Genomic DNA, 13,590 nt, shown 5'->3' on the forward strand with positions numbered 1-13,590 from the left:
GTAAACAATCGTGAACCATGATCCACCCCGAAGTTTGCGCAATTATAATGACCTTTCTTGTGGCAAGTTTGCATAAGTCGGTCATCCACGGTAAAAAGCTTTTGTCTTTTTTAAACTTCTGATCCATTTGGGCTTAGGTTTTCCTTGAAGCATCAGATAAAGTTGTTATTTTTCCTTGCAATGGATAAAACTTGACTGGGCATACCCCAATCAAGCTGTCATCAATTTAGTGTCCACTTTACTCCCAATTTGCTCCAATTTATTCCAGCAGCTTGACTAGATTGGTGGGGCATTGAAAAGCTCCACCTAAGAGCACGCACTTATTATCACCGTTAGAGAAGTATGTTGCGGCATCTGACTGTACGTCTCGCCAGCGCGGTTTACAGTTTACCAACTAGGAGAGAACTTGACACCCCGTTTATTGACAGCGTTGGCTCTCTCTCCTCCTCTACTTTTTTTCATTCGCCTGGAGACCTCCTATAACTTGTAACGTCAGCTGACGTTTTCACTGTTCGTTCATGTTTATGTGTGTGTTCATGTCTAGACATGTTTATCGCTTTCCCCTTGCTTTTTTAACCCTCCCTACCCCTAGGGCCCTCTGTTCTCCATGCGATTCCTTTCGAGGCCCCTTGACCCCCCGTAAAAATTGACCTCGGAAAACAATTTTTAAACGAAATACTTGATCTTGCATGGGCTAGAAAGAATCCTGTTAATTAATTCACCTCTAATTTGCTCCAGAAATGCGTCTAGTTGCACTTCCGAGTGGTGATACAGTCCGAGTTTTTATTGTGCAACACATTTAGAAGTAAAAAAATTCCATTCTAACATAAAAATGCGAGACCGACGTTATTGAGGCTATTAGGAAGTCAAATTTATAGCCCTACGGATCTACTTCCATTGCTGACTCATTTGGGGTTGAATGGGTTGACGGTTTCTAAAAAAATAAGAAATTATTAAGGTTAGGTCAACCATCCCACCGCTCAAATATGGAATGATGAGGAAAAGTTGGTGTAGTTCTTGGCTGTCCATAGCTGGGAAGTTGCTTTATGGCCCCTGGACACTTATAAAATCCCGGCCATTGCTTGTTTATACGCTCTGTAAGGTACAGATGTACGTCAGCCCTTCCGTCTGTCCTCTTGTCAGGACGGACGGTGCTCTCCATTGTGTTCTTCACCACCCATTTTATTCTAAACCATCATGTGATAAAGTACCACTTGAGTATCTTGTAAATGCACTTCGACTATGCTTGCTATACGAAATGCGTATGCCTCGGTTTCAGAGCCATTGCAAGCTAGCTTCTCGTCGGAGTTGGTGCAGGGCGTTTGCAGAGGGAAGATATGCCATGTGGTAGTAGAACGTATCACTCCAAGACCATTGGCGCACGTCTCATTCAGGTGTTGACGACTTGCACTCAGGAGGGTCCTTTAATCTGAAAGAGAATGAAGAATCACTCTGTGTCACTGCTGAGTCAATTAGCATTCGACATTAGCATACCGACGAAAAAGCGTTCGGTGCTGTCTAGTGTCAATTGGCATCAACAAGTACCACTGGTTTTGCCCTCACACAAACTGATGTTGTATCGTAAACGAAGCCAACAGACCCCACCCACATGTCATGTATTGACAGATGAAAATAAGTTGCTGATGTGGCCTCTGCACTTCCTTCCCATGAATTATGATAGCGTGCCCTGAACTTGGGATTGTTTGGTGATTTGCTGTTTGGCTGACTGAATGGATGAGCGGATGATTTATGATGAGAATGGGTTCTTTTGTTTCAATGTTCGTTAACCGAACAAAAATGCCATTGGTTATCCGATACGATCCAGTCACTTGCTCTCCCACACTTCCAAGGCACGTACCACTCGGTCGCCATGGGACCGATGCTTGCTTGCCTTGTGTGTGTGTTTATGCGTTGGATATGCCGTACACAGAACTGTTCAATATGTTTGGCCTCCTTGTTGAAGGTCCACTGCGCATGAGACCAATCCACACGAAATGACACAACTTGAGGGTGTGGACGGCAAACTCCTCCTGAAACAGTTGGCAGGTTGGAAGGCAGCTCATGACCTCACACATTATACTGCGCAACTGGCTAGTGAAAATACTTTTATTTTGCGATGAGATCCACTGATGAAAGTTGTTTTCAATGACAACCCCAGCGTTAACCTAATCAGTCATGATGCGTTTTCATGGGGTGCGAAATGATTCACTTTGCCGTTTTTTCCTCCCCTTTTTTTTCTCACCACCATCGGTGAATGAATAAGATGCATTGTCCTCGTCTCCCATTAGTCACGTCGACTTTAAAGTGATGAAACGAAACGAAGGTCCGGGAGTCTTCTTGTTTCCAAAATAAAGTAGAAGCACTTCGTGTAAATGATCACTAGGGCGCGAAGAAAAAAAAGGTAACCAACCTAGGCAACTATAGTGAATTTCTAGTGAGGAAGGAAAAAGTGTATATGCTGACGTGTAGACACAAGCGCTTCCTCTGTCAAGAATTGGTTAAAAGTAGCGCAGATAAGTGGAAGCCAATCCTCGATAAATTGACAACGCCAAGTGAAAACAACGAGTCTCGCAGCAGTTGTGAAGTCAAATCAAATGCACATAACGGGATGTCGAATGATCGAGGACAAAATAGCTGCTGTAAGTGGGGCGTGAAGTATAAAATGGATGGATGCTATCACGGTGGAGGGGTTGAGTTCGTTTGTCAATTGATTTTGAAAGGCTTGTGCCACATTACCAACTCTTCATATCTTCTACGAAAATGTGCCTGGGATGATCTACAGCATCTTCGGAGGTAATCTGGGTGCAACGTTATTTTCTCACCTCTCATGAAAAACATGGGTGCTTTGACGAAGGCATTTGTTTGAATAGCTAGAGTGATTGCGCATCTCCTGTGGAGGCTTGCAACTGCAGGAATGACTTTAACAGACGGGCAGATCTCGCTAGTGAGCCAAAAAAGCTACTTTCCCGTGGATGAAACTGACAGGAGAAAGGAAGATTGACGGCCAACACTGTACATTTGACAAAATGACTCATTTCGGTGAGAAATGGGATCCAAATTGGATGGGAATGCTCCATTTGTAAGCAGGAGATGCGGGATGCACTCACGGTGAAACATTTGTCATTAGATGATAATCAAACAAATTTGTGCTGTGTTAAAGAAAATGTAGTTCCTTTAGAAGACTCCAAAGTCCTTTTCCACAAGGCATAAGCTTGCTACAAATTCCACCTTCGCCAGGCACTTTGTTCTTCAATGCCAAGAATAAAAACCTGGCTCTAACTGTCAACGTGTTTGTCTCTTCTATTTCTGGAGGAGCTAATAAAGTTGCTTTTCAGCAGAAGATGGTTTAACGTCAAGAAAAGGTGATAATAATTATCTAAGGGCATACTGTCAGAGGAATATGAGGGTTGAGGTTGAGGCCTCTACAGCTTTTCACCTCTATCCCCATTGGTTGTGCAATAGTACGTGTGAGGACATGTTGCCCTCCAACTTGTCGAATGCTTCTACCTTCTCAAGTTGTATCGCTTCATGTGGATTGGTCTCAGCTGCGGTTGGCCTTCACCAAGGAGGCCGAACATGTTGAGCCCAACGCAGGCAAGGCATCAGGGATCGGTCTTCTGACGCCGGGGTTGTGTTTGCCTTAGAGGTGTAGGAGAGTAGTGTGTGAGTGGGTGAGTGACTCACTGACAATGGCTAAGCTAATGACAACATAACGTTTTTGTACTTTAGCGTGGATATAAACGATGACTTGCACTTTAAAAGAACTTTCAGCTATGCATGGACGTAAGCTGCAGCGACTTTCGGCTCATCTGACCTCCTTTCTCTCTGCCTCTCTACTTCACCTCTAATCCTATTGATGTATATTTATAACAATCTGTCTGTCATCTACTTCATATAATTCTTTTTTTGTTGGTACTGATTAATACCAGTCACTTGACCAACCACCGGGTTCTTTCCAAATCTTCGTAGATGTGCTGCATTGGAGGTGGAAGAGGAAACCTATTATCTCGATTATTTAGGTAATATAGGGTAGTCACCCTACACTCGCCAGTGTACAGTTTTTACCGATATACAGTATTCCCTTACATTTGGCGGCCAGGTACACTTGATCTGTGGAGTCGTCTCATAGCCTGATTCATTGCTCACATATTCATATCGACACTTGTGGGGTCCCATCTGGAACATGTGGTCTTTTTACACAATTCTGTTCCTTCTTTGGAAGTTGAATCCAGTTCAAGTCCAGATGAGACTGTGCTCCGGTTTTAGGTCAGACTTCCGCATGTCCAGAAGGTCGTTTTTACTGCGGCAGTGTGAAAAATGCTGCGTTGGGGGGCATTCCATCAGTTATCAACTTCAGTGGAGGTGTCGGTGAAAGCAGATCTTCGGTTCGTCTTCCCTCTACGGGTATTTGCGTCTCTGAACGGGTTTGCTGTGATGGCGTTTTCAATTGTCCCGATGGTAGGGATGAATTTGCCTCACTCTGCAATCACTTCCAAGGTGGGTAATTGATCTATAACTGTCCAGTCAGAGGAGAAGTTAAATATGCTTATCAGTAAAAACATGTAAATTGTATCACCTTTACTTTTTGCGGTTTTTGATTATATAAATGTGTGGTTTTCCACAGGTTTTTTATGCCTTTCAAAAAAGTGCAAAATTGTGGCGAAGCTGTTCAGTCATCAAATTGTTTGAAACGAAACGAATTCGGCGGCAGGGTGCTCTTTCTATTGACCGGTGATGTTTCAAAAAAGGAGTTCAAATGCGGTGCAAAAGCTTTTAACTCCGAGAAGATTCTAAAAATTGGTATTTTAGAAATAAGATTCCAGAAGTTATTAGTGTACTCCCAAAGTACTCGCTGAATGGAAGGGTAATCTACCCCTCCACAAACAGTAATTCGTTCGATCAAACTTCACTTTTAAAAACCAGGCATTGTGCATTTGGGTTACTGTTTGTTATCAAAAATGGAGTTTTTTGCCTTACTTGGTGTAAAATCTTAGGATATAAAATGCATCTGGAGATAACTCCGTTTTACTACTAGCATCCGATTGGGCAAATGCAACCGATGAAATTCGTGAATTAGTGAAATGTGATGGTAAATGATTACTCTTGCTGAAATTGCTGTTGGCGCTATTATATTTTAAATACATGTGAATTACTAGGACTCAAATTTGCCCAACTTGCGAATACTAAATTCAAAATCCCCGAAAAAAATTGGTCAAACAGTCAGTTTAACCAATGTTTGTGCGTTGTTATCAAGGTGTCACGGTTACTGTCATCCTTTACAGGCAAAGTAATGTAATTACCCCTTTCATATCCAAATAATTTTATTTTGGATTGATTGTCTTCAAAAGTTTTTTTGTCGTTTCTATAGTGGGGAACAAAAAAGGCGGAAACACGTGCACTTATCGTTCAACTAAAAATAAGTTCCCAGTTGTGATACACCATTATGTCATGCATAAGAATGATATATTAATTAGTTGTGAGGTGTCAACCGACAGGAAAAAGATGCTCCATAAGGTAGTAGATTAAATCCTGTCCACGAATTTGGTTTTTTCAACATTCATTACCCCTTGTGTTGACCTTAAAGACTAATTTGAAGGCATATTGCATTTCATGGAATGTATTGGATGATTTTATATGTCTGCCTCTAAAGGGGTATCGAAGCACTTCTTGTTTACTGATTAGCTCCCTCATTTGTAATAATAATGGTGCTACCTCTTTTCCCTTTTGGATGATTAATTTGCCCAACTCCATGGCTTAAGTGGCTGTTGACTTGGCCATTCTGTAGTCTAAATTCCTGCCACTGTAATCCCCATCCCAAATTCATGCTCTCATCCCCGAGGTCGTAATAGGGGATAGTGGTTTGGCACCGGTCTACGGAAAGCCATGATACTGGGGCGTGGTATTGGAGCCTCCAGCGATTGAGAAGTCTGCGTAATAAGCATGAGTGCGCGCGTCTCTGGCACTCCCAATGACCACTCATGAAATGGTAGGATGAATTTTCACCTCACGGATTTCAAAAGCAGTCGTTTTTCACTGAAGAAAACCGTTGTTCTTTTTTAACTGCCGTTCTCGTGGCCAAAAATGATAGTTTTTGTAATTGCCCAACTCTTCGGAATCCGCATTTGTGATTAACGTTGTGGACCGAAGATGGAAATGTTTACGCTAGTAGCGCCGTTGTACTGACCAGCTGCGGGAACGATTTTAAATACGCACCCGATCCGTCGTTTTCACACAATCTCTCCTTTCGCCTCTGTGTACAAAGTAGTAGTGAAAAAAGTTACCTAATTCATGGACAAAGGGATTCTTTCCATAGTGAGGTTTTGTACCCTCCTAGGCGTCTCCTTGGGGGCAGAAACAAGTTTAATTCGACAGTACTTCATTGTCTCATTAATTTCTTCTTTTTTCGCCATCAGCTCTTTAATAACGATTCCAACTCATTCAAATTTGGCCTTGCAATTGAGTTGGGTGTAGGAGAGTGCGATTTTGGTAGCCCTTCTACTGTAAATCTCCGCAGGTTCATCTCTCCGCAACAGATAACTTTAGTCAATGTCGATGTTTGAACAATGCCCATCAGACCTTTATTACTTCATCAAGATCTAGGGCGCTGGCTTGGCTTCGCAAGAGCCTGAAAAGTGAACATCATTTCACAAGAATCAAACGACTTATGCCTGAGCATTTCCTGAAGCCTCAGTGAAAGACATCGGGCACATTGCATCACTTTTGTTTTAAGTGTTATGGAGCAAGAAGCGATGCCAATTGGGGAAGTAAAAAAAGAGAGCGGTGTTGTCAAGGCTTACTTCTCGAGGGAAGATTAACGGCTGTCCAATTTCGGTACCCACGCCCTCCTACATGAGTCACGCCGTGTCCTCTCTTCCGCCCTCTCTACGTCCCATCCCATTCCGTGTCCGTAGTGGATGAAAATTGGCTGGCACAGCGTCACGTCTAGTAAACACGCAAACACGCGCCGCTGCTGCCGTCAGCCAACCGGCTGTTGTAAACTGATCCGCCCGTCAGTCGTCTGTCAAGTGGTAAAGCCAATCAAGCCATATGGGATAGCGACAAGCGCCTTTTATTCTGCTGATCCGGCCTCCTATTGGCTGGATTTGAATGACACGGCTTAATTTGACTTTGTTTGGAGCTAAAACATCCTATGATAATTTGTCTGTCCTGACATCCATCATGCACCAGCTTTCCGATATTCTAAGGGTTTTGTTGTGTGTAACGATTTCAAAGAAGGCTTGATCTGTGCAGTTTTACGCTAGCTAACACACGCGTTGTGCATTCAGAGGGATGACAGCTGTCCTGTGGTCTAAGAACCACTGTACCGGACTAGTGGTCGACAGACATGCTGTTCAAGTGTCCATTTGCTGCGCTTGAAACCTTCTATGCAATTGGATATCTGCGGGTACAGCTTTTACGCCTTTGGTCAGAATACTTCATCACTACGTGCTGTTTCAAGTGTTCACTAACACTATCATCTGGCATCCTGATTAACGATGTTTGGAGTGGACTGATCCATGGTGTGTGCACTGGGCACACTTCCCACTTGCTACTGTGCGCGGTACCGCCGCGTTAGTACCACATTTTACGGCTGTAAAATCAGAAGCTCCAACTTACCTTTAAAATTCTTGGGAGAAGATCTGCTCTGAAGTAGATGCCATTATCAAATTAAAATAGAAGGAACTGGGTTTGTTATTTCGTAGATGGGGGCCCAACGGATCAAGACATTAGCTTCCTAGGACAGTTTCTGTCTCTTGGATTGACTACGTCAGTATCAATTGTGGTGGCGGCAGTGCTGTTCATCATTCTTTGCCTGGGTTGCATCATTTGCCTCTGTCGTCGAAATCGTTTCAACGCGAGATCTACGAACTCCCCTACAGCCGTCGTCAACACTGTCTTCGACGGGGTCAATCGTACATGCAGTGGCGAACTCGCTGTACCGCATACTGACCCTTCTTCACTGCTCAACGGTGTTCGAAAGTCACCTGACGACTTCCATTCCCAGATACTTGCAACTCCAACGCAACAGCAGCAGATAGTGCTGCCGCCAGCAAAGTCTATGGGTGATCTCTTCCAACCGCATCAACTTTCACCCAACTCTCCGATGCTAAGGCACTTCCATGAGTATCCTTCATCACCGCAGCCTCCACCTCCAGGTTCATGGAACACGCAACCCATTTGCTATTCGGTAGCTCATCATCCACAGTGGCTGCCACAACAACAGCAACAGCAGCAGCATCAACAACAAGTCCATCAGCAAATGCCACTTTCGCCGCAGAATCAGACCCAAAACCGTGTTTCTGGTTGGTTAATTTTATGGTCTAGTCACCCTGTAATTGATTCACTCATCTACAGTAATTGCCTTTCTTCCACAAACTATTCCCCATCCCGCATATTTAGTCGTCAGTCTAGTCATTTATAGGCTAGAATTGTGGCTCATCTTTATGGTTCTCTTCCTAAATCCAGCAATCAGCCTAACCAATGTGGACCTTTTCTGTTTTATAGGCGCTACACCTTCCTCGAACGTTCCAACCTGCCCCCAACAACTACAACAGCAATCCCATCTGTTGCATTCAACTCGCTTTCCTTATCAACATCTGGAAACCTCCTCGCTCGTAGCTGACGGAGGAATCGTCTATCTTGGTGAAATCGGTAGCGGTTCTGGGAGTGGGGGCTCTCGCCTAGCCACAAGTTCCAGGCGCCCTAGGCGTCGTTCTGGGCGCGCCATGGATACCCAGTCCTCGTCCAGTATTGGCTGCGGTCCTTCCACCCGTGGTGCCCAATCAGCTGAGGGTGCACCGCGCACCGCGAGCAATAGTCCGCACTCCGTTGGTCCTTCCTGGTCCTCTAGTCGTGGCACGACTGCCAATAACCCTAGTGCCAACAGCAGCGCCAACGTTCGCCCCCATCATCACCGCCATCACCATCACCGTAGATGCCGTCGTCAAGATGGTAGTGGTGGTGGTAGCAGTGGAAAGCAGTCGACACGGAACCACTCCACCAATAGTAGTGAGAAGATTGCTTACCCTGTGGAATTGTAGTCAATATCTAGCCAGGGTAACAACACCACCCATGTCCTCAGTAACATCATCTCCACTTTTTTCTTCGCCAGTGAACAATCAGTATTTGCATCCTCCTCCCCTTACCCTCCCTCGGTTCTATGTAATCTTGCCAAAACGTGAAATACATGTCTTTTTGTTCACCTCATTTTCTACTCCATCATTCTCACGTTGTGTTTGGTGTTTACCTTTTTTGTCATTTCAGGCATGATTTCTGATGTGGCCGCATGTTCAGTGTTGCTTCTTTGCATCCTTGTGATTCATTGGAGTTTGCAAGGTGAAGCATCGAATATGGTAGCGAATATTGAACAGCAGAGAAAAGAAGCTGGTGTTGGTAATGCAGGAGCATTAGAAAGTACTCTGGGAAAGGAATATTCCAGACTTGAAGGCAAAGCATTCCTTCCTCACAGTGCAAGTAAGTTACTTTCATACCATTTATTGTTCACGAATAGACATCTGAGGAGTTGGATTTTTGAGCTAGGAACTGGGTCATTTATGAATGGGTCACTGGCGGTAGTGAGGTCAATCTCCAATTTTTGACCGCTTTTAACCTTATCGTCGCTAAGGTGTCTGTTCGAGAGAAAAATTATTTTTCCCTGCATTTTGTCGTGGAAAATTTGCACAATGTGGCTAATTTGTGATCCTGCAAACCCATGACATCGCTATAATTTGGTTATTTTTGTTTCCTTCCATGGGAGGGTTTTCTACCCCTACATACTCCTACTCCTGGATCCGTCGACACGCCATTTTATCAACCTTTTTTAGTCTTGTTTTTTTATCTCCCGGCAATGCTTCGCGTGAATTTAGTAGAGCTTCTTGTCTGTTTATTTTTTTTACATTTCTATGGAATGGGTTAATTTTTACGGCGCAATTCCAAGATCCTGAAATAATAGTCTCGGCTAATGTTCCGGTTTTTCGTTCCAAAAAAAGAAGGACAAACGGATGGTATCAACGAAACTATCTCTATATCGCTCTGGCAGGCAATCAAATTTTCACAGTCTTATAACTTTCAGAAACTTGTAATTTACAGACAGGCATTAGTCCATCTGTATGGGATTCCTCAATGTTGTCCTTCCACAACTCTTCGTGAAAGATGTCCGTCATTTAGCCAAGATGTGGTAGCAAACGTAGTGGCCAAAAATGCTTAAAAAGGTGATTCTGGTGACTTCCCAAACAAAAAGTTGTTTTCCCTGTTGTGTGTGTGTGTGTGTGGTGGACTACGGACGGGACTGTTTACCACGCGTTTCTCAGTGAAGGTCGAACAATCGCACCGGCGGGCATAAGGTCCAAATTTTGCAAGGCAACACAGCCTCTCATATCCACTTGCTCATGGAATTAACTTGTTATATAATCCACACTTCAGAACAAAACCGAGAGAGGTATTGCCTTACCCTTGTCCTCATCCACCCTGGTCTCGTTATAATAACTCTTCCAAGCTATTATCACTTTTCCTTGTCATCATAAATGAGATAGAAATGATGGTGGCTAGGCCTACATTTTTTGATCTGGGGGACGGAACGTTTTATTGCAACAGATTCTGTAACGGTGGCTATTTTATCGGGTAAACTTATCCGAAAGGGTCTTCTGAATTCTCTACTTATTCCTTTGCAAGAAACTTGCACTGTATCAAATACCAAGGCTGCATCTTGTCAAATGGATAATACTACTACATGTTCCTTTGTACGGCCTTTTTCCTTTGCATATTCCAATGCGTTTCATGGGTGGATTTCAAGCTGCGTGCCATCGCAATTATTACTGTTAACTGTTGTTATCTTCATTTTCTAATCAGGAACCGCAACTGTGAAAAGCCAGTTCTGCAATAAGCCTGATCTCACGTGGGCTGATTTCACCCATTCTACTTGTATCAGTGCCTTTTTATGGCATTTTGGTGTGTCTCACGCGGTTTTATGGAACTACAGCTCCGCCTCCATTCATTTCCCCCATGTTTCTAACTGAAAGGCCCCCAATGCGTTGTCATTGGCATGACATGCCTTTGCGAAAGTAGAGAAAGGCGAAAGCATTCAATCTCAACTGATCTACATTGTGGAAGCGATTTTGTTCAGCTCACCTTTTATTACTTCTCAGATCAAACCGAAATTTGGTGCTCACTTGGCTTGCAAAAGTAACGGATAATGTTTCATGAATTATCATCCCCTCCTTCAATACATGTGATTGTGGGAATGATCTAACCACACCCATTACAAACGCGCCCTGCTTTTTCTTCAGCTAGGTAAAGGTGGACTATTTTGTTGTTCTACCTTCCAGACAAGGGTAGCCTTTGTTAGTCGGTCGTTTCACTACCATTTGTATGTCTCTTGTAGCAACTCCTCATGTTGCCAATCGTTTTATGGCGCAACTTTGCTTTCCAGAAGAGGTGCGCATTCTGAACTTTCGTTGTTATTTTGTAAACGTCTGCTTTGGTTTGGTTTGGTTTTTTTCCAAATGCGTCAATTTGGTCAAAATAAAACACTAAGGTCAAAGCGCAGTGTGGATTGCTGAAATTGACGAGCTAAAGTTGCACAAAAACCGTCTGTGCTTACTATCACTGGGCGATTTATTTTATGTATTTGGGTAAATCCCCTTTCGATGGTCATAGAATTTTTAAAAAGAAAATATAAAGTAGTGCCGTCCCATTTTTTTGCCGTAATCCATTACCGCCTGTCACTGTCATTATATGGCCATTAAAACATGGGAGAATGTGATGTTAGGGGATTGCAGTTATAGTCAGATTTTTTCCACCCTTATGTATGGCAGATTGCATCTCGTAGATTTGAAATGTAGAGTTACCAGTTTTAGAAGAATTTGTTTTCAGTCTGGGGTTTATTTGTTTTTTGTTCGAGGAGTGCAAAAATTGGTGAGAATTTGCATTTTCTCTCTCTACCCACTTAGCAATTATTCCCTTCTTCTTTTAGAAGTAAAACCTCCAACGTATAATGTGGTAAGTTCGTTCTAGTAACGTGAAAGTAGAAATATGCTTCGAGCTTCTGATATCTTTGTGATTTTTGTGCCGATTTCGTGGAAATTTTGCTGCGCCTTTTCAGTAGCTGCTTCGAAATTGCAGATTAGGCTTCAAATGTAGAAGCTTCGATAACAAAATAGGGATGATTTAAACATTTACTGTTGGATTGGACCCTTAAATATTGCCTATTTATGGCTTGTGATGACTAGTGATTACTAGTTATTTATGACTAGCGATGGCTTAAAGACATATTTAAAGGTGTGTATTCATTGCGCATGTTTTGATCAGCAGTCAGAGTGATGAGGACACTTTATTGAGAAATCTGGATTCTGTTACGACTCGTAAACATCAAAGGCAGTGCATTGTACTGTCTACAATCACTGCCTCAAAGTTGCCTCGGCAGTGATTTGCCTGTTTTGTGCAACCAACCAACGTGTGTGTTCACTTCTCTAGGAAGATGGACCACTTTCAAGGGTCAGATCAGCTCGACTCACGAACTCATCGTCCATTTTCTTTTCAAGTCATCAATATAAAACTGACGTTGTGTCATTGCCATATGGCACACAGGTGTCGTTGTTCCCATTGCTTCACGCTGTGTCATTAAGACTTGGTAATGTTTGTGTTTGTTTGTCTGAAAGCCACCAGATGAAGTGGTGCGAAGAGACCGCGAGTGGAATTACCTCGACTCACCGCTCAATCAAATCCCTATTCCACGAGCGCCTACACCAACTTTCGGTGAGGTCACCCCACGACCTCAGGTGTGGCACAGAGAAGACACCTTCTTCCCCGTCCTCCGCAACCGCAACATCACCGTTCACGGACCCTCCAACTACATTCTTCAGGTGAGTTGTCTCACCTTCACAAAAAGTGCCACCTCATTTGGACATGTCCGCACACACACGCGTTAAGATCTGCAATGCCCCGCAATGCTCCAAACAACAGCGAAAGTTTCAGGGTAAACTGAGGCGTCGCTCGGTTCGCAGGGTTGACTGAAATAACCTCAACTGACCAAAAGTTGTGAGGCCATAAATGTCGCATACTCTAATTGCTGCATGCGAACTCGCAGTTTGCACTGGCTGTCGCTGTTGCTGTTGCTGTCGCTCACCAGCTGAACTTCGTTGCGTATGTGGCCCCATTGGATGGTTGAAGCGTACCACTCCGACCGGCGTTTATTGCCTACCTGTCAACTCGACGGCTCCAACCGTTTCTGTTTCTACTTCATCCTACACAGGGATTGCATCTTAAGCGACCCTTTTCCGGTTTTGCAGTGTTACACTTGTACAGTTGTAAAGGCGGCAAACAGTTGGCGAAGAAACAACCAGTTGTCTATAGATGCGAGTTACTTGTCTCATTGTACGCGAGTAGACTTCCTCTCTACGACACATATATGTGACGAATCAGCTTACAATTGAAGACGTTGACGGGGGCGACATTCAGCCTACCCATTGGTCGATCCCTGCACTCAGTCCCTCTCATTAGTCAAACGACTGACTAATTGGAATTGTGATTTGTCGCGTTGCCATTCATGGCCAATTGGCGTCCGCGTGGGGAAGTCTTCCAACACCATCCGCA

At 43.7% G+C, this 13,590-nt stretch overlaps 1 protein-coding gene across 1 annotated transcript in view; it reads left to right on the top strand. All coding sequences in view use genetic code 11, as the record gives it.

The window, feature by feature from the left end:
• EGR_03689 (Beta-hexosaminidase subunit alpha) overlaps nucleotides 1-13,590 on the top strand; it is a gene marked incomplete at both ends in the record, with an annotated part of 34,695 nt that overhangs the window by 8,961 nt on the left and 12,144 nt on the right. The window contains 8 exons of the mRNA XM_024492938.1: nucleotides 1,964-2,046; nucleotides 3,517-3,633; nucleotides 4,267-4,497; nucleotides 7,704-8,303; nucleotides 8,506-9,009; nucleotides 9,265-9,474; nucleotides 11,381-11,433; nucleotides 12,657-12,860. Coding sequence (XP_024352595.1) covers nucleotides 1,964-2,046; nucleotides 3,517-3,633; nucleotides 4,267-4,497; nucleotides 7,704-8,303; nucleotides 8,506-9,009; nucleotides 9,265-9,474; nucleotides 11,381-11,433; nucleotides 12,657-12,860 — 2,002 coding nt within the window. The remainder of the gene's footprint in view (nucleotides 1-1,963; nucleotides 2,047-3,516; nucleotides 3,634-4,266; nucleotides 4,498-7,703; nucleotides 8,304-8,505; nucleotides 9,010-9,264; nucleotides 9,475-11,380; nucleotides 11,434-12,656; nucleotides 12,861-13,590) is intronic.

The sequence above is a fragment of the Echinococcus granulosus genome (assembly GCF_000524195.1).
Source record: "Echinococcus granulosus chromosome Unknown EG_S00020, whole genome shotgun sequence".
Classification (NCBI taxonomy): Eukaryota; Metazoa; Platyhelminthes; class Cestoda; order Cyclophyllidea; family Taeniidae; genus Echinococcus; species Echinococcus granulosus.